This window comes from Bufo gargarizans, chromosome 4 (assembly GCF_014858855.1).
Source record: "Bufo gargarizans isolate SCDJY-AF-19 chromosome 4, ASM1485885v1, whole genome shotgun sequence".
NCBI classification, from domain to species: domain Eukaryota; kingdom Metazoa; phylum Chordata; class Amphibia; order Anura; family Bufonidae; genus Bufo; species Bufo gargarizans.
Window position 1 is genome coordinate 527,473,679 of NC_058083.1, and position 14,242 is coordinate 527,487,920.

Below are 14,242 nucleotides of genomic sequence, written 5' to 3' on the forward strand. Positions count from 1 at the left end.
AAACGGTGCCCACAGAAGGCTGAGGGAAGGGGCACAGCTGCAGGAGCGTTACCTTGTGATCAGACTCGGGCAGTTCACACGGTCGTCCAGAACCGCTTCTCTTAGCGGCATAATGTCCATCACCTCCACCAGGTTGACATAGGCCCTGGGAACCTGTATAAAGACATACACAACAGTGACAATACGCTCACGCGGGACGTCATTTTAATCTGTCTCATTTTGCTGCAGATTTCATTGCAAAGGGCGCCATCCACAGTGGAAATCCGCAGCATAAATTTACGGGCCGAGGATTTAATATCTGCGCCACAGGTCAGTTTTGCCAAGAGCACATTCTCTATGCTGGTAGCGTAATACACTGCGGATTTACCGCATACAAATCCCCTTGGTATATCCTTAGGATCATGGGTTCACCACCAATGAGGCCAGCTGAAGCAATTGCCTCGGGCGGCAAAACCTAGATACTAGTGGGGACAGACAGTGCCAGGGCTGTGGCAATATCTCTCTATATTCAACTGTATCACAATATGCCTTAAACAGTAGGGCTGGAGGGGTGGGCGCCGTTTCAATGTTCACCTCAGGCTAGGTAAGATATGTTCACACACAGCAGATTTGGTGCAGACTGTAGATCAGTTCCATACAAGTGAATGGGGTTGTTTCAGCAGTAAGTGCATGGATTTATGAAAATCCCTTTACTAGGGGTGCCATCAACCCGCCTTACTCATAGCTCGCCTTCCAATATACTTACCTGGATCGGCCGCTCTAGAACCCCGTCACGTGATGCTCCTCTTTGGAAAACCCTACATCACGTCCTTCAGTCTGAACACCAGGTTACCTTTCTGGTCGGGGACCTGGTCATGTGACGCTCCTCTTCTGAAAGTCCAGCTTCTGCTGTAGTCACATCCTTTACTGGGTTTCTGGCCTTGGCTATGGACGGGACCGGGGGAGCACCTAGCCTTTCTGCTGCCTGAGGCAAAAACTGAAACAGTGCCCCCCACAATGCCAAGTTCTTAACCTAACCCCTTTGCCACAATGAAAATACTCATTGCCCATGGCCCTTCCGCTGCCCCCCTCTTGCCCCTACCTGAGGTCAGGGGCGTAGCGTGGGGGGGGGCCGGAGGGGCCGTTTCCCCGGGCGCCAAATTGCAGGGGGCGCCAGGCATCCGAAATTTCAATGAGGGCTACTGGAGCCTATGGCTCCCGTCCCCTCCGTTATGCCCCATAGGCTTCAGGCCTAGTGGCCTGAAGCCTATAAGGCAGTAGAGCGATGCAGGACTCGGTCACGATAACCTCACTGTGACCTCCTGCGTCGGGTCTCGCGAGATGACGCGATGACGCGGTGCAGGAAGGCACAGTGAGGCGTTTGTGACTGCCTGCGGCGGGAACAAGCGGGGATGGAGATAGGTAAGTATTTTTTTTTTATGTTAACTTACCTAATTGCAGAGGCTCTGGGGGCAGTATGGGGGGTGGGAGAGGAGAGGAGAGGACTGGAGCAGAAAGGCTATCCTATTCAATGGCATTGGCACAGTAATAAGAGGGGGCGATTATATTAGCAAAGAGGGGGGCCAGTACATTAATAACAAAGAGGGGGCCATTACATTAGCAAAGAGGGGGCCAGTACATTATTAATAAAAAGGGGGCCATTATATTTATAATAAAGAGGGGGCCAGTACATTATTATTATTAATGTAATGACCCCCTCTTTATTATTAATGTAATGACCCCCTCTTCATTATTAATGTAATGACCCCCTCTTCATTATTAATGTAATGGCCCCCTCTTTGTTATGAATGTAATGGCCCCCTCTTTGTTATTAATGTATTGGCCCCCTCTTTATTATTAATGTAATGGCCCCCTCTTTATTATTAATGTAATGGCCCCCTCTTTATTATTAATGTAATGGCCCCCTCTTTATTATTAATGTAATGGCCCCCTCTTTATTATTAATGTACTGGCCCCCTCTTTGCTAATATAATGGCCCCCTCTTTGTTATTAAAGAGGGGGCCAGTACATTAATAATAAAGAGGGGGCCATTATAATATACAGGGGGAATAATATTATGGGGAATGGGGGACTATCTGTCTGGCTCTAGCTTAGTATTGGGGGGCAGCAGGATGACAGTGTTGAGATACCAGGAAGGAGAGGATGATAGTAAAGTGAGGAACCTAAATTTTTTTCTGTGAAACTCTGCAGAGACGAGAAGCGTCTGAAAGAAGTTATCATGGTGGTCTTATCTCTGAATGACTGAATGAAGACGTCGAGGAGAGTCTACATCACAGGAGACGTCACTGGATGTAACAGGTATGGTGCGGTATTCTACTGTAATAATAATGTCCATCCACATATCTGTTTCATGGTAGGGTTGGGGGAGAAGATTGAGAATTTGGCCCACACTGCCGCATTCTGGCCCCAGACTTCAGGTCACACTGTGCGTGTTCTGAATTCTGGGGCCTCACACCCATCTACTACATTATCTGTACTCAGAGAGTTATCTCTGTGTTATCTGAGGTGTAACATAGGACTGCTAGTGATCTACTACAGTTTTTGGCTTGCCCCGGGTGCTGGCAACCCACGCTACGCCACTGCCTGAGGTGATCGCCTCACTTGGCCTCATTGGTGGTGCACCCCTGGACAGGACGTCACTTCTGCTGTAGACATGTCCAGAACTATTACTCTCCCTGACGCTTGCACAGATGAGGCGGATCCAGAATTTTGTGCATGCGCCATAGAGGGGAATGGTTCTGGCCCTGTCTGCAGCCCAAACCAGAAACCTGGTAAAGGACGTGATGTCGGTGGAAGTAGGGTTTTCAGAAGAAGAGTGTCACATGACCAGGTTCCCAAGAGGCCAATCCACGCAATTTCGGAACGCATGTGCAGATAAGGTGGATTAAGGATTTGCGCATGCGCCAGAGAGAGGAATAGTTCTGTCCCCGTCCACAGCAGAAGTGACTTGCCATCCACAGACCAAACCGGAGACCGGGTAAAGGACATGAAGTCGGCGGATGCAGGATTTTCAGAAGGGGGGAGTCACATGACCAGGTTCCTGAGCGGCCGATCCACGCAATTTCAGAATGGTAAGTCTATTGCAACCTTTCTCCTATAGGTGAGTTATGTGTAATTAAGGTAGGTTAGTGTTCCATAAAACCCCTTTAAGTGTCGGGGATCGTTGGTTCCTGTGATCCCAGCAGCTTCAGCACATGCGCAGCACTTTTTCTTCAGCACTAGAAAAGCAAAGGGCTCCCGAATAAGCCCCGGTCATAGCGGTCATTATGGGAATGAAAATACTGGTCCACAGATACGCGGGTCGATCGTCACCACCACGCCTCCGCTTGTGATCCGGATGACGGGGTGCTAGGACCTGCAGCAGTCAGCTGTGATCTGTAGGGGACCCGGCACCACAGGGGGAATGAAGCATTACATGGCTCTGACTGACATCGATGGGCTGTCCATGCAATGTCCGGACCCTTGTGGTATGTGGTTTACGGCTTCTGTCTGAGTATATACCTCTTTATGCAGTATATCCAGAGCCCTCCGGATGTTGGTGGTATAAGTTGTTGGTGAGAACACATTCTGAAGAGGAGACGAGAAGAACATTAGTTGAAGTGTGAGATACAATGCGCATTGAAGAAGTATTCACATCCGCTTGAAGATTTCATCCTACTGTGTCCATGTAAATTCTAATATTTATTGCCACCACCAGGGGGAACTCTACATATCCCATACAGTTCAATACTAGTAGTATATATCTGTATGTAGTGAGCTTCACCTAGTGGTGGCTGTATATATCTGTATGCAGTAATCTCCTGAGCTCCCTCTAGTGGTGGCTGTATATATCTGTATGCAGTAATCTCCTGAGCTCCCTCTAGTGGTGACTGTATATATCTGTATGCAGTAATCTCCTGAGCTCCCTCTAGTGGTGGCTGTATATATCTGTATGCAGTAATCTCCTGAGCTCCCTCTAGTGGTGGCTGTATATATCTGTATGCAGTAATCTCCTGAGCTCCCTCTAGTGGTGGATATATATATATATATATATATATATATATCTGTATGTAGTAATCTCATGAGCTCCCTCTAGTGCTGGCTATATATATATATATGTATGTATGCAGTTACCTCAGCCTAGTGGTGGCTCTATATATCTGTCTGTAGTAAGTTCCTGAGCTCCCTCTAGTGGTGGCTGTATATATCTGTATGTAGTAATCTCCTGAGCTCCCTCTAGTGGTGGCTGTATATATCTGTATGCAGTAATCTCCTGAGCTCCCTCTAGTGGTGGCTGTATATATCTGTATTTAGTAATCTCCTGAGCTCCCTCTAGTGGTGACTGTATATATCTGTATGCAGTAATCTCCTGAGCTCCCTCTAGTGGTGGCTGTATATATCTGTATTTAGTAATCTCCTGAGCTCCCTCTAGTGGTGGCTGTATATATCTGTCTGTAGTAAGTTCCTGAGCTCCCTCTGGTGGTGGTTCTATATATCTGTTTGCAGTGAGCTTCTTCTAGTGATGTCTGTATATATCTGTATTCAGTGAGCTCCCTCAAGTGGTGGCGGTATATATGTGTCTGCAATAAGTTCCCCCTAGTGGTGACTGCAGATAATTATAATATAACTATGTGTATACAGGAGATTTGGAGCTCTGACCACTATAAAGATACATTATGACCTGATGTCTGTATGATGAGTGTATGGGGCCCGATGGTTCCAGTCTGTGATACATTGTTGCACTGTTACCATCTCGTGACTTACGCTGTCTGTACAGGAGGCACACAGGTCATTGGCGCCAACAAAAACTGTGATCACTTTCCAGTCATTGTTGAAATTAATTCTCTGCAAAAAATTATAGATTTATTTATTATCATTATTTTATAGTTATACTTACAGCTACTGTATATTTAATATTTCCCAAATTAAACTCCACCCAAAACTATAGACTCCATCTTGGTTCCCCCTGTTCTTCCATCTTTTTAGTTTATACTTCTTTAAGGCTACAATGGTGAAACATATCTTCAAACAGTCATTTAGCAAGATGCAAGGTTGGTATTAAGGTGGGGGGGAGGGGGTGCGGTGGCCCCTGCGTCTCACTATTTTCACCCCTTTTACAAGACAGTAAATCTCCTAAAGGTGAGTTTTTGGGTTTAGTGCAGAAACCCTTTAAAGAGCACATTTCAGCAGTATCAACCCTATCAAACTAAGCATACTGCCTAGTATAGTTTATCCTGCTGACTGAAATGATACCTGGACGGTGAAAATTGCTTGAGGTGTTTCCGACAAAAAAGACTGCTATTCTTTATGCCACTGTGGCCGCCAACAATCCAACAATGGAAAGTAGAGAAGCTGAAGTGCACCCTGGGGCTAGGCCCCGCCCTCAGTGCACCGAAGCCCTTTATTGCATAAAGAATAAGCTTCTTCTTTTTTTTTTTCTCAGGAACGCTGCAACCAACTTTCACAAGACAGGTATCATTATAATCAGCAGGATCAACCTCACCTGATGTAATGGAGATGATCCTGCTGAACAATGCTCCTTAAAGGGGCTCAGTTGTAATACCACAAACAGCCTGTAAAGAGGTGTGGTGCTGTTTTAAGCAGAAACCACCCTGAACAATCCCTTTAAGTTTGGCTCTGACAACCTCGACATTTCTAAAATCATGCAGTGACCTACCTTGTCTTCTTTCATCTTGTCAACCAGATCTCTTGCCTGGGTGGGCATATTACTGCAAAGGAACAAGACATATTTTTTTCTGTCAGAGCCACATCTTCCATAGTGCATGACAGCAGAGGACTCTCAGACCAGACACTGAACCAGTAGGGGGTGCAGAGAAAAGCCAGAGCCACTAAGCAACCATTGCTTGTGCTCTGGGAGGACCCAGCTTGTCCCCATAAAATATGGCCAGCCATTGAATTGAATGGGCAGCATGTAATACTACACTTCCCCTGTAGTGGCCGCTGCTTCCACCAGTTGGATCCAGGGGTGCGCTGTGTTTAGAGAGGCGGCTGTCTGTATGAAGCAAAATCTCTTGTGATACAATTCTTGTAATGAATGCAAGATGGAGCCCAGGCCCCCTCGAGATCTCTGCCGTTTATGCCCAGCATGCAGCATGGTATCATAGCTTTGAAAGGAGGCGGAAGTATATAGAAGAAAGGATTCTATATAGATTCTATATAGAAGAAGAGGGAATGTACTCTAGTTTCCCTGTTCCCACAAGAGATCAGTCAGTGATATGTAATGAGAGGTTATGACACCGGCATTACAGGGGTTAATAGCTGTTTTACTACAGGCTGTAAAGCACGCACTTATCTGTTGTTGTAGGTATACATCAGTCTGCTCAGGAGCAAAGTACAGGACGATATAGGAAATCCTAACATGACCCAGTGCTCAGACCCTGGGCATTACAAAGGTAGTATCACTGCAACAAAAATATCGGAAGGTTTTTATATTCATGACATTTTCCTCTCTGCTGTTATCCTCATGGTCCACCTTCCCCTGCATTCAGCGGTGGACTGACACACGTAGCAGCTTCTCTGCTCACAGGGGTGCACCTAGCCTTTCTAAAAACTGAAACGGCGCCCACCCCAATGCCAATTTCTTAACCTAACCCATTTGCCACAATGAAAGTGCTCATTGCCCATGGCCCTTCCGCTGCCCCCCTCTCTTGCCCCTGCCTGAGGCGATCGCCTCACCCGGCCTCATTGGTGGTGCGCCCCTGTCTGCTCCCTTCACCTTCCCTCACCGCCAGCATGATCTCATAGGAAAGGCCGTGAAGAAGCCCAGACACCATTCATTAATCCCTACTTCTGAATTCATAGAGGTATATAGCTCTATCTCTCTCAGGACAAGGGAATTGTGGGGGGGAATACATACCATGGGTATCTGTGGGGACTATATGTGAGCGACTGTGCAGAAGAGGAAGGGGTTAACAAGTGCTGATTGCAATGCATCCTGGGAGATGCAGGCGCTCGATGAGCCGCTGCCCACCCACATAAAAGGGAGAAAGTTCACCAAATGTGAGTAAAAATAGGAAGTCCCTTTAAACAGATAATTTTATAATTCCCCCCCCCCCCCCGGTCTGAATGGTTAGGAGTCAAATGACCGGTATGCGGTCCCTGACAATATTCTAGCTTAGTGCTTTCAAACTGTGACTCTTCAGCTCTTGTGAAACTACAACTCTCAACATTCCAGACAGAGTATCTTTGGAATTGTAGTTTCACAACAGCTTATAGCTGGTAAAGTGCCGCAGGTAAGTAACGGAAACCTCACTTGCTAGTGGGACTCCCAGCAGTAGTGCAGAGTTTTAAAATACGTTGTGAAGTACTTCATACTGGCCACTAGGTGTCAGCATAACAGGCTAAAGCTATGGTCAAAAAGGTGTCTTACTTTACAGCCTGCAGTAAAACTTCAAGTTGTCACCTTCCTATTATAAGAGCGCAGGGGGGCGGCTGAAATAATGATAGAATTCACTTTCTGCACCTACGGGCTCCTGAGATGTGTGGGTACAGCTTTACGTTCAGGTTTGTTGATGCAGTTTTTGAAATCATAATCGGGGGTGGATCATAAAAGGAGAGCAAGTATTAAGGGCAGATACTAATTCTTCTTCTTTAATCCACTCCTAGCTTTGACCCAAATTGAGGCAGCACCCTAAATCTGCTATAGGTTACTATTGGGTATTATGGAATGTGCTGCATTTTGCAATTTGAGTTACTTGAGGACGAAGTAAACCGTTTTGCAACTTGAGCAATTAAAATAAACTGCAAAAGAAGATATTGATTGATAAAGGGTGAAGTCCTTACATAGCTTTAGCCCCGGGGACGGCCTTATTAAGAAAGGAGCTGTGCAAGCTGCTGTTCCCCGTCTCTATGGAGAATCCCGTAAGAAACGGATTGAACTCTCGTAGGATATCTTTAAAGACAGAGAGGAACGTGGTGAGAAGTCAATATTAGTAACATTTAATATACATTTAATATAAACATGCCTTGTTCATTTGTTTTTAGATCCAAATGGTTTGTCCACGTTTCATATGTTTTAGGCGAGTGGTGGTGAACCTATGGCACGGGTGCCAAAGGCGGCACTCAGAGCCCTCTCTACGGGCACCGCACCCTGGAAAAAGTCTATGGCGTACCAATAGGCCTTCGAATTTTCATGCCACTCATCAGCGCAGGGCGGACTATGGGCGCACTGAATGTAAAAGTACATGGAAGATATACTATACTGGACTGTAGTATGCAGGGTAAATTGCCGTTGTTGGCACTTTGTGATAAATAAGTAGGTTTCGGGTTACAGTTTGGGCACTCGTTCTCTAAAAGGTTCACCATCACTGTTCTGGGGCATATGATACTGATGACCTATCCTTAAGATATGTCATCATTTTCCAATCTGTGGGGACCGACCACCCGCACCGCCAAGGTCACCTGTTCCCTGCAGCTGCCCGAACTAGTAATGTGAACGGAGCTGGAAGCACTCAGCACTCGCTGGATGTCGGGCCTTCCCCCCCATCGATCTGATACTGATGACCTATCCTGAGGATATGTCATCATCAGTAATAAAAGCCCCCGGAGAATCCCTTTAAATGGGAGCTGAGGTGCCGTACGTGGCACAGTCAACATGTGGTGGATGGAGCTGTCCGTCTTTGGTTCTGCAGGAAACAGCTGATCAGTGGCGGCACTGGGTTGGATATTGATGATCTATCCTGAGGATAAGGAGCTTGGAAAACCTCTTTAATAGAGGGTTCTACAAAATTAAAACCTTTATGATTTAGCTGTTCACAATGATTATTAGCTGATCACTGATGGTACAAGCAGCAAGACCAGAGCAATCAGTTCATCAGTGGGATAGTCCCCAGTGGCTGCCACTTTGAGGTTAATCTTCACTATCTAACATTTTGTCATTTTTAGGTCCAACATTGTTTGCTAATTCATGTCTTGGTATATCTTTATAGCCGTTTGGATTTTTTTTTTACAGAGCTACAAGTACCCGACATAGGCTCTCCACTAGTTCTCCACTTGGGACAACCCTCTATGAGCCAGAGCAGAGAGTTGGTCAGGTAGAACTTACACATCTGTGTATTACATACAGCACCTGGCCGTTTATTTGCATGGATATCATGTAATGCTTGATTTCCCTCGTAACATATGGCCAGATGCAACTGGTGATAGCAGGTAATCCTCCAGGCAGATTTGCAGCAAACAGGTTATCGCAGAGCAGTTACTAACCTGTGAGTGACCCCCAATCCACCTTTTTATGGCGGCCCAGTCTAAGTGCTGCACTGGTTTCCCGTGCAGCCGGAAGCAGGACCTCGGCTTTCTCATGACAGCCGAGCTTCTGCATTAAGTGCCCAGATTGGTAGAATAATGACCACGCCATCTAAGTGGTTTAAAGAGGCTCCCTCTCTCAGGCATTAGACGTGAGATTGCTGGGTGTCAATGTGTTAGTATGGCAGCTGTTGCTGGGTGTCGATGTGTTAGTATGGCAGCTGTTGCTGGGTGTCGATGTGTTAGTATGGCAGCTGTTGCTGGGTGTCGATGTGTTAGTATGGCAGCTGTTGCTGGGTGTCGATGTGTTAGTATGGCAGCTGTTGCTGGGTGTCGATGTGTTAGTATGGCAGCTGTTGCTGGGTGTCGATGTGCTAGTATGGCAGCTGTTGCTGGGTGTCGATGTGTTAGTATGGCAGCTGTTGCTGGGTGTCGATGTGTTAGTATGGCAGCTATTGCTGGGTGTCGATGTGTTAGTATGGCAGCTATTGCTGGGTGTCGATGTGTTAGTATGGCAGCTGTTGCTGGGTGTCGATGTGTTAGTATGGCAGCTGTTGCTGGGTGTCGATGTGTTAGTATGGCAGCTATTGCTGGGTGTCGATGTGTTAGTATGGCAGCTATTGCTGGGTGTCGATGTGTTAGTATGGCAGCTATTGCTGGGTGTCGATGTGTTAGTATGGCAGCTGTTTCTGGGTGTCGATGTGTTAGTATGGCAGCTGTTGCTGGGTGTCGATGTGTTAGTATGGCAGCTATTGCTGGGTGTCGATGTGTTAGTATGGCAGCTGTTGCTGGGTGTCGATGTGTTAGTATGGCAGCTGTTGCTGGGTGTCGATGTGTTAGTATGGCAGCTGTTGCTGGGTGTCGATGTGTTAGTATGGCAGCTATTGCTGGGTGTCGATGTGTTAGTATGGCAGCTGTTGCTGGGTGTCGATGTGTTAGTATGGCAGCTGTTGCTGGGTGTCGATGTGTTAGTATGGCAGCTGTTGCTGGTGTCGTGTGCTTAGTATGGCAGCTGTTGCTGGTGTCGATGTGTTAGTATGGCAGCTGTTGCTGGGTGTCGATGTGTTAGTATAGCAGCTATTGCTGGGTGTCGATGTGTTAGTATGGCAGCTGTTGCTGGGTGTCGATGTGTTAGTATGGCAGCTGTTGCTGGGTGTCGATGTGTTAGTATGGCAGCTGTTGCTGGGTGTCGATGTGTTAGTATGGCAGCTATTGCTGGGTGTCGATGTGTTAGTATGGCAGCTGTTGCTGGGTGTCGATGTGTTAGTATGGCAGCTATTGCTGGGTGTCGATGTGTTAGTATGGCAGCTGTTGCTGGGTGTCGATGTGTTAGTATGGCAGCTGTTGCTGGGTGTCGATGTGTTAGTATGGCAGCTGTTGCTGGGTGTCGATGTGTTAGTATGGCAGCTATTGCTGGGTGTCGATGTGTTAGTATGGCAGCTGTTGCTGGGTGTCGATGTGTTAGTATGGCAGCTGTTGCTGGGTGTCGATGTGTTAGTATGGCAGCTGTTGCTGGGTGTCGATGTGTTAGTATGGCAGCTGTTGCTGGGTGTCGATGTGTTAGTATGGCAGCTGTTGCTGGGTGTCGATGTGTTAGTATGGCAGCTGTTGCTGGGTGTCGATGTGTTAGTATGGCAGCTGTTGCTGGGTGTCGATGTGTTAGTATGGCAGCTGTTGCTGGGTGTCGATGTGTTAGTATGGCAGCTGGGGTGGGTAGTATGCGCTGTTGCTGGGTGTCGATGTGTTAGTATGGCAGCTGTTGCTGGGTGTCGATGTGTTAGTATGGCAGCTGTTGCTGGGTGTCGATGTGTTAGTATGGCAGCTGTTGCTGGGTGTCGATGTGTTAGTATGGCAGCTGTTGCTGGGTGTCGATGTGTTAGTATGGCAGCTGTTGCTGGGTGTCGATGTGTTAGTATGGCAGCTGTTGCTGGGTGTCGATGTGTTAGTATGGCAGCTTGGAGCCTAATGAAGGCCCCAGGTCTGCCAGCAGTATATGCCTAACAAGCTTTGCCAGAGTCACAGCCTGATAGTGCCTGTCAGTACAGTATTGACAATATAATACACTGTAATACATAAGTGTCCTTTCTGTAATACACTGTACTACATAAGTAGTACAGTGTATTATAGGAGGGATCAGAAAATCGTATGTCAGCCCACACACTACACAATTATCATGCAATTTATCCTGCACGGTAAATGGTGTAAGAAAACAATTGATGCCAGAATATTATAAATTTTTTTTTTTTGCTTATTTGCTACCAAAAAAAAAAAAGAACTAAAAAGAGATCAAACAGTGTTATGTATCCCAAAATGATACCAAAGATTCTAATATAATATAATATAATTCAAAAATTCTACATAAAAACCCATTTGGCAGCATTGTGTTTTTTTTCTCCTCCTCCCAGAAAGAGTTAATAAAAGTTAATCGGTATAAATTATGTGTACCCTAAAATCAAAAAACTATAACGTGTCCAGCAAAAAACAAGCTACATCAAAAGAAAAAGAAAAAAAAAGTTATAGCGCTTGGAATGTGACGATGAAAAAAAAATGAACTAAATTTCTTGTCACTAAGGCCCGAAACAGGCAGGTCACTAAGGGGTTAATACAGAAGCAGTTGTTTTTTATGTCGTCAATGGATCAGTGATAGATTTCCATACTGTACTCACTCGGCAAGGTGGTGACGTTGTCTAGGATAGAATCCCCTCCAATACTGAAACACATGGAAATAATATGCCATTATATTCCTGATATTATGTTCTGCTGCATTTGCTGAATTGAGTTCCTGTTTGTTGCCTTTATTTTTTTTCTTGAAAAACAATATTTTAAACAACTAATTTTACAACCATATTTGACAGGTACATCACACTATACGTTATCCTGGCTGGCTCGCCAAGTTGTGGACATTGTCACTTGATTGAAACAGTGATGTTATAAGCTTATTCATTACAAAGAATAACACTATTATTATTGTAAGATGTGTGGAATATTATGTGGGCTTATGATTTCCTTCTGTTATTTATTAGTCTGCAGCGTTACCTCCATGACAATCCACGATATTGTTTGATTACATCCAAGACATCGTTGGGTTTGGAGCCAATTCCATTTCCAGCCTGAAATAGATCAACATGTGGAAAATTACACGATGCTCACAGTAGGAACGCGTTTAGTACAAAAGGACATCCTGTATTTTATAAGGGCCACAAATCATAAGACATTTATGTAAATTCTACCATATGTTGATAGGTTGTGAGGAACATAACAGTAAACATATGCCCAATACGAATATGTGGACCTCATTCAAGAGAATCTCATTTAAAAGGGTTGTCTCATCTCATACATTGATGGCTTATCGCTAGATAGGTTCGGGTCCCACATCTGAGACCTGGGTCCTATCTCCAGAACGGAGTCCCTAAACCTACAAAAACCATTCTAGTAAAGATATTAGTTGTGAATAGACTTTAGAGGAGTTTCATGCCAGGACTAAGCCTAGATATGTAGATCTGGTTTGTAGTAGACCTTTTGGGCCAACAAAATGTAATTTTTTATATGGTCACACCCCTCTTGTGGTATGTTGTAGGGTAATATCTAATAGTCCAAAATCTTCCTAGGTCACTGTGTATTACATTATCTTAATGCATTCCAGTTTCTTACAGTCAGAGAGTCACCAAGGGCTGCAACAACCGTAATGTCTGCTGGCCGAAGATGGTGAACTGGAAACAGAAGAAAAAAAATGAATAATAGAAAAACAATTTACTCCACGAAGCAGCAAAGAAAGGTTTAGGCATCTGGACTGGATTGTACAGATACTTGAGTCTTACCAGAAGTGGGTTTGGAAGGAGCTGGAGTGCGGTCGGCACATTCCAGTTTGCTGCCGTACACCTAGAGCAGGGAAGGAGTCATTTCGATAAGTAAGATGAAGTTTCACAAAGATGTTCCTCATACTTTATTATTTTATGAGATTTCAATTATAATTAAAGGGATATTCCCATTTCCAAGAATAAGCGCTGGCTGGGGGTAGGCAGAAATATGGAAATGGTAAAGCAGTCTACGTTTTGCATTTTCCGTAACTGAGAGCTACGATGTTTCCAGTAACTCAGCAGCAACAGAAACAGTGTCGTTAGACGTGTTACACTGTTTGCGTAGATCCCATTCACTGCTACGGGAGTTGCAGTAGCAGCGGAGCGCAGCCCGCTCAGAAAGTTTTGCAAATCCACCTACCACTGGCCGGTGCTTAGTCTGATTATCCAATCTCGGCCATAAAAGGCTGAGATGGGACTGACCCCTTAAGGGTGCATTCAGACGACCGTATGTTTGTGTCCACATCCATTCCACAATTCTGCAGAACGGATATGGACCCATACATTTTAATGGGGACGTAAAACATGCCGACAGCACGCCATGTGCTCTTTGCATCTGTACTTCTGTTCCGCCACCATGCAAAAAATATAAAACGTTCTATTCTCGCCTGCAGTTGGGCTGGCCATTCCGTTCCAACGCATGCGGACGATATCTGTGTTTTGCGAATCTGCAAAAATGGATATGGTCTGAATGAGCCCTAATTCTGCACAAGTTCTTGCTACCCAATAGCAATGAGGTTGGGATCTTCTATGGCTGGACCCTGACTTTCCATTGGGCACCTGAGCAACTGGCTGGGCTGCCTTTATGGCATATATGCCCTTGGAAACATAAGTGTTCTCCTTGATGTGTTGAACTAGGCCAAGAGCCTGATTAATTATTCCACTTGCCTTAACATCATGATCTACACCCTAGGGCTTCTCAGTATTTTTCTTCTAGCGCCTCACCAGCTAGAACATGCCCCACCAATGGTCATAGCCCATGCCAAAACATAAAAAACAGTAACAATTTATCTTCAAAAACATTAAAGTAAACAAAAAACAAGCCAGTTATGGTGGTACATTAGAGACTGGTGCAAACATAGAAAGTTCTATGCAACATATAATCAATTGCGTAAAGCCTTCCTCCACAACAGCACCTCACCAAT

General features: G+C 45.4%; 1 protein-coding gene across 1 annotated transcript in view; it reads right to left on the reverse strand.

Moving 5' to 3' along the window:
* Positions 1-14,242, reverse strand: part of PLB1 (phospholipase B1) — a 112,710-nt gene that overhangs the window by 46,861 nt on the left and 51,607 nt on the right. The window contains exons 27-35 of the mRNA XM_044291323.1: positions 13,059-13,119; positions 12,892-12,950; positions 12,277-12,350; positions 11,907-11,950; positions 7,783-7,891; positions 5,657-5,708; positions 4,744-4,824; positions 3,502-3,567; positions 53-153 (exon numbers count right to left, since the gene is read on the reverse strand). Of these exons, the coding sequence (XP_044147258.1) occupies positions 53-153; positions 3,502-3,567; positions 4,744-4,824; positions 5,657-5,708; positions 7,783-7,891; positions 11,907-11,950; positions 12,277-12,350; positions 12,892-12,950; positions 13,059-13,119 (647 nt within the window). The remainder of the gene's footprint in view (positions 1-52; positions 154-3,501; positions 3,568-4,743; positions 4,825-5,656; positions 5,709-7,782; positions 7,892-11,906; positions 11,951-12,276; positions 12,351-12,891; positions 12,951-13,058; positions 13,120-14,242) is intronic.